Source organism: Miniopterus schreibersii, assembly GCF_964146895.1.
Source record: "Miniopterus schreibersii genome assembly, chromosome: 7".
NCBI classification, from domain to species: domain Eukaryota; kingdom Metazoa; phylum Chordata; class Mammalia; order Chiroptera; family Miniopteridae; genus Miniopterus; species Miniopterus schreibersii.
The window spans coordinates 6,252,470-6,268,358 of NC_138108.1; the positions used below are offsets into that span (position 1 = coordinate 6,252,470).

Consider the following 15,889-nt stretch of genomic DNA (forward strand, 5'->3'; position numbering starts at 1 on the left):
ACAGGCCATAATTGCAGGAGCGCTGTAAAGACCAGCTCACTGGTGCGTAATGAAACGGAGTTGTGCCTTGGAGCAAAAGATGGTAGCTGCTTTCAGAAATCTATATTGAATGTTCCAAAAACAACCCACATGGTGTGCAACAGATTCCACCATATGATCTGGTAAACAATCTAATTTAGTAAATGCACCTGAGAATGTAAAAGCCACCTGCCACATGATGCTTTTCTTCAAATGCATCTACCAATGATATACCATCTCAGGATGCAAATTCACCTAGTCTCCTAAGACAAAAACATTTGCTCAGGGAAATGCCAACTGTGGCATATATGAAGGGAATCTAATTATTATTGATTCTGAAATGGCAGGAAAAGAACAATTTTGACTTTTTTTTCAATTAATTAGAAAGAAAAACCCAAATCCCTGACATATGAAAGCTGATTATGAAATTACCAAGGCAATAACATTGACAGGCACAGTAAAATATCTAGGACCAGCTGCTATTTTTAAAAGGCTATGGTAATGAGCTGGAAATGTCCTTTCCTGGTTTCTTCACCAAAAAAAAAAAAAAGCTTCATTTTTATCTGGAAGTTTTTGTAAAGGAAGGAAGAAAAGACAGCATAAGGCCTTCCTGCTCCTCAGGCCCGCAGATGTTTCAAGGCCTGGATGTCTGCGATTAAGTCATCACTGCCTCAGAGCAGGGTATATTTAGTGGGACCACAGCGTTTTTTAAAACTGTATTATTGGGATATCGGCCTGGATTTAGAAATCATGAGTAGATTTTAGCCTGTGACTATTCCACAAATCACTGGCATGCCAAGTGGCCTTGCTGGTGGAGCATTTTGACAACTTTGGGTCAGTCAACAGCATCCTGGTCATCTCCACATTGAGGGACCCTCTTCCACCAGGTCCCAAATAGATGGAAAGAAACTGATACTGGGCTTCTAGAAAGTCCTGTGGCCCAGAGCCTTCTGGGAAAAGTTTGACAATCACTGGTGTCCGCCCCAGAGCTTTGATTCCCTTTTAGAGCCATGACTCAGAGATGCAAGTTGGAGACAAAATGGTGATCCGATGAACCAGGATTTACAGAAAGAAGAAAGAAAGAAGCTAAGGCTAACTTTATATTCCTGTGCACTTTATGTTGACTGCATCTTTTAAGACATGTTAAGGGAGAGGAGACACCCTCAAGGGATATGTCTGGCCTAAGGCCATGGGGTGACCCTTCAGAGAAATCCTGAGGGAAAGTCAACAGCCTCAGAAACTGGATGTTCACACCTTCTGCACCGAGAACACCTACTTTCTAGACTTTCAGTAAGAGCTGGAAAAGTCTGATTAATCGAATTATGCAAAGACACCTTAGCCTTTCTCCCCTTTTCTCTGACGCCTCATGTTTTTGCCATTTTTTCCCATAGAAAACATGCCTCAGATCATTTATGCACACCAGGGTATAAGTAATAGCTCACAAAATAATTTTTATGCATCTCCATAACTTATGAATAGCTGCTGGGGTTGCTCCCCTAACTGAGGGGGGTTGCATTTTAAGCAAAGCCTTAACCTAAAGGATTAGGTTTCCTAACATTTCAGGAATAGGATGACAGGAGGCTAGGCAGAACTGTGAGGGGTCCCAGGCAACTGAGAGTCTCCGAAGTTCTGTCACCCAGGCTGACGGAGCTGATGGCACTAACCCCCCATCGCTGTTGTAGGGAGCAGTGAAGAAAGGTCCTGAGGATCTACCCCCACAGCGCTCACCCTTGGCCCCTGGCCCATAGGACCCATGCCCCAAGACCAGCTTTTATATTGCTCCTTGCCCACTACCATCACCCCAGTCGAAGCTCTGCTCAGCCTTTGCCTAGACCCATTCCCTCCAGCCATTTTTGACGAGCATCCTATCAACAGAAAATTACTGAGTAAGCAGCCCCAACCTATGCATGTTTATTTTTAATTATATCTGTATAAATACATGACATAAACCTCAAGAATAAATACTTAAACAAAGCTCATCTGTGTTGGTTCTGGATGTCACTCCACATTCCAAACAGTCCTCGTGATCACTGTGCATGTATTTGACTTACATGTGAACGTTCATGCCTCCTGTCAATCAGCAAATATTTACCGAGTCCCTAGGAAGTACGAGCGCAAGATATTAAAAGACGGTTAGGACGCTCTTCTTCCCCGGGAGATTACTGTCTATAACATGGTTGCCATTGGCCTCCCATCTGTCCCCCTTTTTATATCATCCTAAAACTCTCTGAGATAATGTTTATGTTTCCATGCATTAAATGGTAAGTATTTCATTTTCCAGCCTAGGAAATTGCTTTATTCTGAGTAAGTCAACACAAGGCAGGCAAGTATAATAAAGCGCTGATTTCTATAACTGTGCACATAGTTGGTGCCATCACAGCTGTGAGAAGAAACATAATTTAATAGTAGCTCTTTAGAAGATGACTTCCCAGTAATTGAAATGAATTAACAAATTCAAGCTGGAGAGAAAGAAAAAGACAGATAGAAATTAGCATTTCAGTTTCTGGCTGATCTTAAAAATCTGGGCAAACACAAAAAGAGCAGAGCAAAAAAATCCTAGAAGGAAACGTTGAAGAAATAGTAACTAAACCACAATCCTCAGCTCCGTTTTTTATTGAATTTATTGGGGTGACATTGGCTAATATCACATTGACATTGACATTATATAGGCTTCAGGTGTACAAGTCTGTAATACATCATCTGTATTTTGTATTTTGTGTTCAACACCCCAAGTCAAGTATTTTTCCATCACCATTTATCCCCCCTTTACCTCTCCTGCCTCCCCCCACCCTCCTTTCCCTCCGGTTATCACCATACTGTTGTGTGTGTCCATGAGTTTTTTGTGTTTGTTTTGCTTAATCCCTCCACCCTTTTCACCCAGCTCTCCAACTCCCCTCCCCTCTGACAGCTGTCCGTCTGTTCTCTGTATCTATGAGTCAGTTTCTCTTTTGTTTGTTACTTTATTTTGTTCATTAAATTCCACATGAGCTCATATGATATTTGTCTTTCTCTGACTGGCTTATTTCACTTAGCATAATGCTCTCCAGGTCCATCCATGCTGTCCCAAAGGGTAAGATTTTCTTCTGTTTTATGACCCAGTGGTATTCCATGGTGTGAATGTGCCACAGCTGTTGTATCCACTCATCTACTGATGGGCACTTGGGCTGCTTCCAACCCTTGGCTATTGTAAATAACGCTGCAGTGAACATAGGGGTGCATATGTTCTCTCATCTTCTTCATAGGCCTTTCTTCTCCATAAAATCCCAGCCATTGCTTTCTCCCAGTGCTCCAAATAAATATCAATAAATATCAATATTCTCCCTCCACCAAAATGCAGCCAGGTGCTGGAGTAGAAATAGCACTGGACTGCAGTGCTAGAAAAACATGCACTGTACTACCAACTTTCCATCTCTCAAGCCCTCAATTTTTTCATCTGTTAATGCCTATTTCATAGGGTTGTTGACAGAATTGAATGAGATTGCATGCATAAAAGTACTTCCTACAGGTTTGGGCTATTAATAATTGTTCCTTTTTTTTTTAAGTATCTTACTAAGGAGTTTGGGAGGTCTCCATCCCAAAGTATCATAAAGGGAATGATCTATAACGATTTCCCCAATTTCCAACATTTCAGCTCACAATTTACCTGCAGTCAAAAACTTTCTGAATCATGGTCAATTGAAGCCAGTAGCAGTAATCAGGTGATAAATCTAGGGTGTTTCCACAGTCTTTCCTTTCCCTGCTGCAAGGGAAAGCCAATCTCTCTTACTTAGTGATGATGATGGCAGAGAGGACTTTCCAAGATGGAATGAGGAACCAGTAGGGAACCAGTGCAAAAGTTTAGCGCTTGACATATTGGGCCTAACTGTATACATCCAGTGAGAGATTATTTATGACACATATAGACGGGATTGGGAACCTTACTGTACAGTCCTGTCAGAGAACATCTATTCCAGAGAAAAGCAGACCAGAGGAAACCCTTTAAATATTCAAAAGACAGACTCTTGAAAAAATTCCATTTAGTCTCTCTCAATCAATGAATGGCAACTGCTGTGAGGGAAAAACTCCAGTTCAGTTGAAAAGAACTCTCCAATGAGCTGAACTGTCTAGAAAGAAAGTAGGCTCTCCTGGAAAATAGTTACGATGTCACCAGAAATATTCAGAACTAGCCTGGAGAACAGCTGGCTTTGGGAGAGTGGTTGCATGAGATGACCTTGAGGATCCTCTGTGCTACGTGAGTTCTAACTTAGTGCTTCTCTTTAGTTCCTAGATGTTGTGCGGCTGGTTCACCGGAAGTCCTGGAAAGTGGGGGATATCTTCCACGCCGTCGTTCAACACTGCAAAATACACGAGGAGCAGAAAGACGGGGCCCCGGGTCTCTTCGACTGGCTGTTGGGACTGGGATAAGGCAGCTATGCTCTGTATACAGTATTTCTTTCCTTTTTTCCAGCATAGATTATAGTGATTTGTTCTACATGCTCTGAACTTTCTCAAACTTTGCATCCCATTAGCAGAGCTATAAAAAATGTGCTGTTCAAGGCTACTGCTCATGGAGTAAATCTGAGGAAAAGCAAACTATAGATTCTGTACAAATCAATACAACCTGTGGGTGAGTTCAAAAGAGTTTGAATTAGAGTGGCTGGGAAAACCACTATGGGCCTCATAGTAAAAGCTTATAACTAGGCCCAACCTCTAAAAAAAGCTGCTGTTGCATATTTTTAATAATGTAAAATGTGTAATGTTTCCAATTATGTTAATCAACTGGAAACGAAGTCACTGGTCAAAGTAATTTTGTAAACTATGCTGTAAACTTTGTGTTACTTTTCTGAGCAGATTACAGGGCCATCAGCCCAAGTAAACACTTAAAATGTGGATAGGAAGTTTCCAGAACTTTGATATAAAAAATTTCCATTTTCAGACCAGTATCAGTGGATATTAACAGAAATGTAAGAGTATCATCAGTGTCTTCTACCGAGGTGACTTCATTTATTTACTGCAACCCACTAATAAATATCCCACAAGTCCCCAACATCTAGATGCCTAACTAACCAGAAAACTATTGGCTTTCAGCTGAGAGAGAGGAAGGTCAAAGATTGTCTTATTTCCATCTCTGTACTAGTTGGCTAACATAGTTACAGAATTCTTACCCTATGGGCAAGCTTTCTACAAAAAATAAAAATAAATTAAAAAGGAAAGTCTTTTAAGATTAAATATGCTTGTTTATTAAATTATATAAAATATAAACTTTCATTTTATTATTATTGTAAATTATGAAGAGATTATCTTAAATAATATATTGAGTTATCTTAGAGAGTCCTAAAATCTAAAGAGATTGTTGTCTTAATCACATATTGATGTGGAGCTCAGTGGTTATATAATAAATGTGTTGGTACCCAAATGGCAGACCTGCTACTAGGATGACATTCATACTGACAGATGCAGGATTCATTCAACATAACCAGTGAGGATCATAGACTCTTCTCAATCCAAAGATATTGGTGTTTAACTCGGGAAAAAGAAAACCTTATTACATTTAAGTATTTTAATAACAGAAATTTAATCTTTCGGAAAATGAAAGTATCTAACTTCTCCCTAATAAGTCTTTTTTCCTTTCAACTAAATGAGCTACACTGGCTTTTATTTTCTTGATCAAAGAAGGTGTTTATAAGAGATTTCCTAAAATACTAAGCTTTTACACTATTTCTAGAGATGGTGAAGTAATTTTAAATGGGAACAAGGCCCCACCCCAGCAATGCTGCCTTATGTGTCATCCCCGTCTTGGAATGTCAAGAAAGCTTCCTTGTAAACCACACTTCCCCTCCCACCCCAGGAATCCACCCCAGGACTCATTAGGCATTTATTTTATAAATAGTCCAAATTTAAGTTATTCGTGTAATTTGACACATTGATCAAATGTCAAATTTTAAAATTTATTCATCATCTCAAGCTGAAAATTATTTGTGCTATGAAATGAAAAAAGATCTATTTATTTTTTAAACAACCCCAGAATATCGTGTGTACTTCTGTTGTGCTCTGATGAATGTTTACTTACCCTACAAGCACAAATACTGAATTGGAACCATGTGATGAAGTTCTGTGTGTTGTACTTAACGTTGCAAACTAATCAATAAATTTTTGTTGCCAAATTATTGATTCTTTTTTCCCAAGAGCTTAAGCGCCCAAACAGAAAATAGTCCCAGTGCGATTGGCTGAAGACAGGCATACCCCTTGACCAGCTTTGCTGGCCGCTGTCAGACTCTGGGTAAACAAGTGTCTGACGAAATCTGTTCAGATCAGTAATGCTCGTGGACGCCGGCCATCAGCGCTTCTCAGACTTGGCACTGTTGACCTGGGGGCCGGGTAATTCTTTGTTGCGGAGGGTTGTCCTGCACATTGTAGGATTTAGTAGCACCCCTGGCTCCTACCCACAAGAAGCCAGTAACCACTTCCCCAGAAAGGGAGGGAGGGAGGGAGGGAGGGAGGGAGGGAGGGAGGGAGGGAGGGAGGGAGGGAGGGAGGGAGGGAGGGAGGGTAAAGGGAAGGAAGGGGAAAATAGGAAAGAAAGTGAAGAAAGAAATCTAACTCTTCAAGAAATATGCTACTATTAAAGTAAGAAAATTCTAAATCTAAGAGAAGTCCAGAGTTGGGTTTATATGACATAGGCCACGGCTCATACATGGCAAGATAAATGTCCACATTGGCTGCTTCATGCCACAGCCAAAGCCTCGCGGCACAAAGGCTCCTAGGGCGGTTTCCATCAACGCAAAGGGCTTCTGCCAACCCCCCAGCTGCTGGGGGATGAGGTCCTGATGTTGGGCTCTGACCCAGCCTTGCGAATGTGTTCTTCCTTTACCTAGATTTCCTGAAAATAGATAACAGTTCTAACCACCTGCTACTCAAAGCAAATGAAATGCTTTACTTTTAATTAAAAATACTCCAATTACGATGGTTTAGATAATAAATGTAATGTTATTCCTTTATACCATAATAGAAAAAGCCATTCAAAACCAGTTACAACAGAACTCCCACATACACCTCTGAAGACGTAAGAAGCCATAAATATTTATAACAGCCTGTTGGGATCTGGCTGACATCGCAGCACAGGCCTTTTGAAGCCTGGCATCCAACTCACAGACAAGAGACGTAAGGAGAGGAGCCCAGCAGAGTGCCTGGCATCCGGAGAGGCGCTCCTATTTAGCTGTTCCCGCCACAAGCATGGATTCGGCCCCAGGCGTGCCAGCTGACACCAAAAAATTTGCAAAAAAGAACAGACAAGGTCCTTGGCCTTTTAGGATTTCCATTCTCGTGAGGACTAGAGCTTCTGAGTCATAATAAAAAGACCGTATATAGAATAAATTTGCCCGAGCACGTAGCAGGGTGAAGTGTGATGGGAAGCCACTTTAGCTCATGCCTAACCCGGCGGCCTCGGGTTGCTCTGTGGGTAAGTGTGAGAGTTTTAAAGGAGCAAAGTTATCACCTGAGAGAGCCCCTCGCCCTGTGCGACGTTTGGTAGTAAGCAGAGACAGGGGCACCGTCCGCTGCTGTCCACACTTGAGCAACTAAGAGAGCCACGGGGGCTTGCTGCCACGGCAACCCTGACCGCACCTCGTGGGCCGTGGTGAGGACGGGTGAAGCCTTAACTCCGCTCCAAGGAACAGAAGTGTGCGAGGGGGCAGTGCCCCCCCCATGTCTCCCGGGCTATTTCCCGCCCTTGGCTAAGGTTCAGGCACGTCCCTCAGGAGCCTGTCTGAACTTCCTCCAGCCCTGGCTGTCCCCACCACTTGCATGTACTTGCCCTGCATGACACTAGAGCTTGCCTTGCCTGAGGCAGGCCGTCTTCTCTTCTAGAAAGTCAGGGTCAAACTGTCCTCATCAGAACTCCTCTGACTAATGAATAAATGACATTTAAAAATAAGTGAATGCATTCCTGGAGGAAAATGAATTTTCCTGACTTAGCGAGGAGGCTTTGGCAAGTCCTTGCATTGGAAGATAGGACATCAGCTGGTGAGCAACTCACGGAAGTCCGAGCGTGGTCAGACTCCGCAGATTCTGGAAATCCAGGACAGCCTGGCATGACGCTGCCCAGCGGTAATCAGCCACCGTTGTTCTAAGGATTTCGCCCTCTCTGCTTCTTGTCCAGACCATGGAGCTCATTGGAGTGTGGAAACAAACTGTGGCCCCAGCTGTGCAGGTAAGGAAACTAGATTCAGAGATGTGAGGGGCCCTAATCAAGGTATCAGAGAATAATAATAGTAACAGCTAACAAACAGAGCACTGGCTATATATGCCAGGCACCAGTTTAAGTGCTTTACATGTACTATATTAACTTATTTCATCTCCACAGCAGCCCTGTGAAGGAGGTGTTATTATTACAAGTTTATTATTGAAGAATCTGGAGAGTGATGGATGTAAGTAACTTGCTTAAGGTCCGAGAACTAGAAACAGGCAGAGTGGGATTCATCCCAGGGCCTGCATGCTGAATTTCTGCTGCAGTGTTTTAACTTGGCATAAACTGGAGACATGAGGGGTAAGGGTGGCCAAAGGACAGACAATGCAGAGGGCCACAGAAACAGAGTCAAAAACCACAAGTCATCCTTTGTCAGTGCAATCATGTATTTTCTTAGCTACCACTGCTGTCCCAAAATAAGGAGAGAGACCGATGAACAAAACTCCGTGTTACTTACTTGACATGGAGAACATTAAGGCTGGGAAAGTGGAGTTGATGGCTATGTAGAAGGCTGCTTTAACTGTTTGAGGTACCTCCGTGCAAGGAGATTATACTCCTGGGTCAACCACGTAAACAGCCTTCAGGTAAATACTTCACTTTAATGCAGAATGTAAAGATGTCTTCAATCGGATAACCCGAATGAACACCAGTTGTTTCCCTAAACTTTAAAATTGCAATAAAACTTTCTTCTTAAATTGCAAAGAAAAAATTGTTTGGTTTCTCTCATAATGCTTTTTAAAATCATTTTTAAGGGGTTATATTTAACTTTTTAAAATGTCATATCATATTAAACATTCTCAACCACAGTGAAAGTTAAACAGCGAGCCAAGGAGCGGGTGGTTCAATGGATCCCAGAGGAAGGGTGCGCCAGGCGTGATTTCAGCATGGAAAGAAGGAACATCACAGACTCACTGGGAGATGAATTTTAAATTCTGTTTTTAGAGCTTGACTCCAGAAGGCAGCAAGAAAGAAAAAAAAAGATTAGAAAGACGATGTTTTCAAAGTCACAAATGCCAAGGTTGGCTCGTGGCGGAGTTGGAGGTCTCCCCCCTAAGGCAGGCCAGCGAGGGAGGGGCAGGGAGAATGAAGTGACAGAGCGCACAGGCCTGCTGGGCAACACTTAGGTGCTGGAGTAATGGACCGGAACCGAGTGCCAGTGAGATGGCCGCAGGGGCCAGCTGGGGAGTAAGGACGTCGAGGTTCCATGTGGACAGTTCCTTAAAGCCCAGGTCGGGTTTGGAAAAGCAGAAATGGAAGAAGTGTAAGGAAGACGATTCTAAGCAAAAGGAAGAGTGTGGGTGACGGGATGGCATCTCACAGCCAAGACAATATAGGACACAAAGCTCGGGAAAATGGGAGAACTTGTCTTCCAAAATGTGGAAGACATTGAGTGTGTAACTAAGATGTGGGGGGTCAGTCCAAGCAATGTGGTGTTTCATGCACATTTGTTTTTGAAAGTAGGTTACTTGTATTTCCTATTATTCTAATATTCTGAGTATAGGCAAGCTATTGCTATATTCCCAGTTTCATGGAGTAGCTTGAAATGATGTAGATTCTGTGATTCAAGCCATGCTTGGACAAGGAGAGGCTTCTAATAATGTCTGCTTCATTCATATGGAAAAAGGCAACCGCCGAAGGAGTGCTGGGGTAAGGGATAAGGGAGTCTAGTCTTGAGTCTCATTTGACACTGACCATCTGTGTATCTTTAGAAAAATCATTAACCTTTCTGACCCTCAGTTTACTGTCTATAAAATGAGCATCAATGCACCTTCATTACAGGGTTTGAAGTATTACATTTGACAACATTCATAAACACGCTTTATAAGCAGCACAGCACCATCCAAGGTATGATGTCAATGTGATTCCTGAGTCCTTGACTCTGTTTTGGAAAGGTCATTCCGGCTGATGCCTACATGACAAGTGACATATGAGTCTGCAGAGGCAGGGTTAAAACAGGCTGAGGTGTTTATAAATCTAGTTTTCAGCTGGGCAAAGCATACTTTAGGCAGGTGATTCTCAGGGGGAGCTTTCAGGTGTCAAGTTCATGGACCCATGAAGAGAACCTATAATTGAGGATAGTCAACTTCAGCTTGAAGTAGAATTGCTAAAATCCCAGAGAACATGAGAAAGTCCTTTAATAAACCTTTTATGTAATACTTCTGTATTCTCTATTTTTTCCAGTCTCCTATCTCAGCTCCATAGGAATACAGGTTTCTGCTTTATTTTGAAAGAGCATCGATCGTAAAATAATTATGTAGTCACCTTTCAGTGAAACATAATTATAGTCTACCCCCTGTGGTTGCTGTGGTCACAGGTTACAGATATTATCCACTCCAGCCATAACAATTCCTGCCATTTTCCCACAAATGATTCATGACCTTGAAGAACCTTACACAAGCTGTTTTCTCTGCCCAAAATGTGCATTTCCTATAGTGGGCACTTGATAGAGGCTCTTCTAACATCTATTTGTCCCATCCCAATGACTCCCAATATCCATCCTGGTATCTACTTACTTATAAGGAAACTAATACCTTCCCAGCCTCCAGGGGTCAGCACACAACCTACCAATCACCATTTTCTATTTCATTGGCCACAGTGGTTGATTTGAGGATGGACATATGACTGAGCCTGGAGAGTTAGGAAAACGTTGATTGACCATTGTGTTCTAACTATATCTGTCAGGATGAAAGGGCTTATTTGTTTATTTTTATTTTCCCATTTTCTATGTTATTCACGAAGTATTTGTGGTATCACACATGGTTCTATTGAACTGAGGCTTGCTGAAACTAAAATGTATTTCTTCCTGAATGTTGGAAAGATCATTCTGACAATCTTTTTAAATAGTTTAATTCATTTTGGAGCTAAGTAGTCAAGAAATTGATTAAATGTGTCTCCAAAGAACTATCTTGCTATCTTTCTGTAGAATAAAATGCACTTAAGCCTGGCATCTCTCCTCTAAAAACTGATAGCCCTATTAATTCTATTATAGTAGATGCCCTAATAAAGCTCCATGAAAATGTCAAACCAACTTAAGCCATTGCAATATGCCATGCCCTCAAGAGTTGTCCTGAGTTTATATAGAGCTTTATAGTTTTGATAAGATAATTTTTTAAAGAATGGCCATAGGTTATTTAACACTCATTCAACAGCAGTGTCTGCATCCCCTGCTCTTGAATCTGAATGGGGGGCTCTGACACCTTCACACACAAGTGTTTGGTGAAAGTGATGCTAAGTGGCTTCTGAGGCTAGGCGATTGCATTCCATGTATCTTCTCCCTGGTGCTCTTGGGTACTCACTATGAGGGAATCCAGCTGCTATATAAAATCTCAGGTGAGACTGAAATTATCACTCTGGAAAGACCAAGTATAAGCATTCCTGCTGGCAATCCCTTCAAGTTATCCAGCCCAAGCACCTCATATCATGGAGCCAAGACAAACCATCCTACTATGTCTTATCTAAATTCCTAGCCTACATAATTTTTTAGCATAATAAAATTGCTTTGTACCACTAAGTTGTTTGTTACATAGCCTAGTAACAGGAAGATTTGCCCTCATTCCTCTTCAAAAATAGATTTAAAGATTTTTCTTCGATGTGTTTCAGCTACTGTATGTCTAAATAGTCCTTTCTTTTGGTTATCTTTAGGATTCATTACACTTGTGAATTTATGACTGGTGTAAACAGTTCTAGAAAATTCTGAGCCATCACAGATTTTGTACCATTCTCTCTCTCCTTTCTTTCCCTGTCTCCATTTAAACATCTGAGATCTGTCTTCTGTTTCTTACCCAATCTCTGGTATCTCTCTAAGCTGGATAATTTCTTCTGACCTATCTTCAAGTTTATAAATTCTCTCTTCAGCAAAGTCTCCTATTAAACCCATCCATTGTACTTAAATTTCAGTTACTTTTTTTCACTTGTAGAAGTTCTATTTGTTTTGTTTGTTTGTTTGTTTTTTATCTGTATGTCACTTTTTATAGTGTCCTATTCCCTACAGATATTTTCAAGTTTGGTTTTATTTTTTAAATATTTCTTTACACATGATAAGCATAGTTGTTTTATACCCTTTGATAATTCCTAGTTCTGAAGTCACAGTGAGTCTATTCCCATTGTCTATTGTTCTGCTGGCTCTTACTTGTGTCTGAGCGCATGCTTGTGACCTGGTGTCTCTGACAGCATGCTAGACATTCTATTTTAGAACTATGACAATGAAAACTTTTTCTAAATTCCTGCTCTGTCATCACTAACTGGGCCACTTTGGGTCAGTCACTTAGTTTCTTAAATTCTAGGGATTTCATGAAGTTTAAATTTGACAAACTTTACAAATCACTTGCCATGTCTAGATACTTCATGATAAATGTAAACGTCTTTACTTTTTCCTTCCCTCAGTATCAAGAACTTAAAAATGAATCTAAATCCCAAGTCACTGTTTTAACCAATTAGGATCATGATGACAGAAGATCTGGAATACTTAGACAAGAGATGCTCTGAAAATCACTGGCCCATAAAAACCCAAAGCAATGAAAATATAAGTCCTTCTCCGTTCACTCCATTTTTAGAAAACAGATGCGCCAGGCAGGGAGCAGTGACTTATCCAGTCACACTTGAGGCAAACAGACTTGGGATAATTAACTAATAAATTTTGTTTGTATCTAATAATCAAGAGAAAAGATAATCCTTTCATATCCTCAGAAGAGGTCATTCTCAGATTCTATTTAATATCAATGTGGTAAGCATAATTGATCAAAAACTTTTAATATTTAGAGAAGACATAAATGCCAAAATATGAATATAATTTCCCCCTATAGTCTTGCTCTGACCAGTTCAGAATACTTATTAATAATCATTTGTTAAGACATATTTCACAAAGCAGATCTTCCTAGAACAACCATGCATGAATTTATCTCAGCTGTTCCACATGCTGGTTCTCGTCCAGCATTCCTGGAAATATTTATTTAGCATCAATATGGTAAGTTTAAAATCAGAATCCACTTAAAATACTAAAAAAGTACACTTTCAAATTAGCCTCTCAAAATGCCCTCAATTGATGAAACTCTGAACTCAAAGAAATAGTTAATGTGGACTTGAGAAAAATATATTTTATAACTCATTCTCAGTTAAGCATACAAGCATTGACAGGTCCAGAATTTCCATAAGGGAGGCGCAGTTCAGTAGGGAAAAAGCGCTTATCTTGAAATGAAAACACTGACTTTATAAATCTTTTAGGCTGATGTGAAGGGGCCTTAGGTCCCCCAAGCCCTTCGTCATTCCAGTCTGCAAATATATTTTCTTTCAAGGCAAACAATGACCCTTATGAGGCTACCTGGCCAGTAGTAGTTCCAACTCTTAATATTTCGGTAAAGGAGAAAAAGGCATTAGAGTTGCAGTGTGCCACTCGAAGAGTCTTTTCTAGCAGTAAAGGAGAAATTGTGATTGGCCTATGCCTCTTTGTCCAGATTCCAGTATGAACACGGAGAGAAAATCTAAAGATTATTAGGCCCACGCAAAAGGAATATAGAAGTGTTAACTTTTAGCATCCCTTACAAAATGTCCTTTAAGGCACTTGAGGATAGCTTAATACTTGCTGGTAGACTTAACTGCCTAACAGATTTTACTTGAATACCATTTAGTTGGTTGACACTTAAGCATCACTGTACCCAGGCATCCTATGACACCAAAATTAAACACAAACCGCTTCCCAGAAAATCACTCTTGTATATCAATAACTGCCATACGCAAAGACTAGTCATGGTAAGAGACTCATCCGTTAAGAACCATAGAAGTTCTATGCACCTTCTTTTCTTCTCAGTTACCGTGGTCAATGATACCTTTCCTTCCCCTTTATCCTGTTCAATTTAAATTGCATGAAGTGTCTGTCTGCATGTGTGTGTTAGTGCGTGCATATGAGTTTGATATTTCTTACAAAGAAATGCTAGCTCTTGGTGCAAAGTGGTCCATGCAGAATTATGGCAGATGCATAAACAATGGCATATGAATCCATTGCTTAAATTAGAGACTCATCAGCTCTAAGCACATGAGAATAATTTTCTAGCAGGGCTCTGTCACAGCCCATTGGTCACACCAGGCTGTATCTAAAAATCTTGCTATTTTTCTGCCTTCCTTATTTTAAAACTAAAGACAACATCAAGCCAGATAAAATTATCTTTCGTGCTGATTGATCTCTCAATAATATACACAAGTCACTAAAGATTTATCAGAAGAGATTGCTAAAGTAATTTAGGGTAGCTTCCTTCAAGAAATGCTTTTCCGGAGAGGAAACAGGATGGCGGCGGAGGTAGCAGCTGCACCCGCCGCCTCCCGCAGCCACATCAACATCACAACTAAGACACAGAACCACCGTCATTCAAGCCTCCTGGGATCTGGCTGCAAAGAAGCCCCACAGCCAGGGAGCTGGAGACGCACCGAGACCAGGAGGAGGGGCGGAGACGCAGGAGGGTCAGGCCTGGATCTGAGACAAGGCCGCGGGCCCACACCGGGTGCCGCGGGGTAAACCCGGGAGGGCATCTCGGCGGTGGGGGTTTCCTGGAGGAGCGGGGGTCCCAGCCCCACAGCAGCCCCCAGCCCAGGGCTCAGGGCCGGGAAGAGGCGTCCCCACAGCTTCGGGCTGTGAAACCAGCGGGGACCATCCCTGAGGGTCGCGGAGGCTGCGGGAGCCCCAGCAGCTCCTCTAAAGGGCCCGGCACGGACTCACTCGGACGCTCCCCCTGAGCCCAGCGCCGGGCAGCAGCCTGAAGGGACCCGGGACACTCGGGGAGGAACTAACCTGCCTGAGATCCGGGCGAGAGGCGGAGGGCGGCTTCCTCCCGGGCAGAGGGGCAAGCGGAGGCCATGGGTCCTGTGGCGAGTCCTCCCCGCACAGCCAGCAGGCAGGCGCCATGTTTGAGTCGCCAGCACCTGACTCACCTTTGGCCCCGCCCCGTGACTCCCGGAGGCCCCGCCCCTCCCCACCTGCAGCTCATCCAGGCCATTTCCAGGGGCTTTTCTGTGCAAGGGGCCTCTCCAGCCTCATGCTTAGGACTTTCCTAAAATCTCTCAAACAAGCAGCAGCTGCCCCATGCGGCTTGATAAGCGGCCCCAGGCCTGGCACTGGCGGCAGCTGCATTGGATCATAGCTGGGCCTCTCCTGGGCACCTCCAAGCCCAGCACAAGGAGCAGCCAACTACGGTTTGCTGTGTAGCTCATGCTGGGTGGCCCTGGGCAAGCCACTGGCAGAGGCTGACTTTGCACCTCCCGGGAGGCCCCAGAGACAGTGCACCTGGTGGTCAGACTCGACCACGCTGGATTACAACCCTACCACATCCACGAGTGACACACTCAAGGGGCACACTTGGTGAACACCAAAGCCCCACTGAAGTAAATCCTGCTCCATAGGGGTGTCTCCAGCACAGCAGCTCTCTGGCTGTAGTTGCAGCTGGTCCTACAGCCGATTGGCCTGGGGGTCAATTCCTCCCAGTGACGCCAACAGCAACCAAGGCTCAACTACAACAGGACAGTGCACACAGCCCACATAGGGGAGCACCTAGAAGGCCCAGCTCAAAGGACTGGGGAGGCTGAGCCACTGGGCCCTACAGGGCACCAACTACACAAAGCCACTCTACAAATTCCAGGAGATACAGCAGCTCTACCTAATAC

At 42.8% G+C, this 15,889-nt stretch overlaps 1 protein-coding gene across 2 annotated transcripts in view; it reads left to right on the top strand.

Moving 5' to 3' along the window:
* Positions 1-6,152, top strand: part of SPHKAP (SPHK1 interactor, AKAP domain containing) — an 83,619-nt gene extending 77,467 nt beyond the window's left edge. For both annotated transcript variants that reach the window (XM_081143395.1, XM_081143396.1), the window contains one exon: positions 4,279-6,152. In XM_081143395.1, the coding sequence (XP_080999521.1) occupies positions 4,279-4,422 (144 nt within the window). In that variant the 3' untranslated portion in view covers positions 4,423-6,152. The remainder of the gene's footprint in view (positions 1-4,278) is intronic.
* The last annotated feature ends 9,737 nt before the right edge of the window (positions 6,153-15,889 follow it).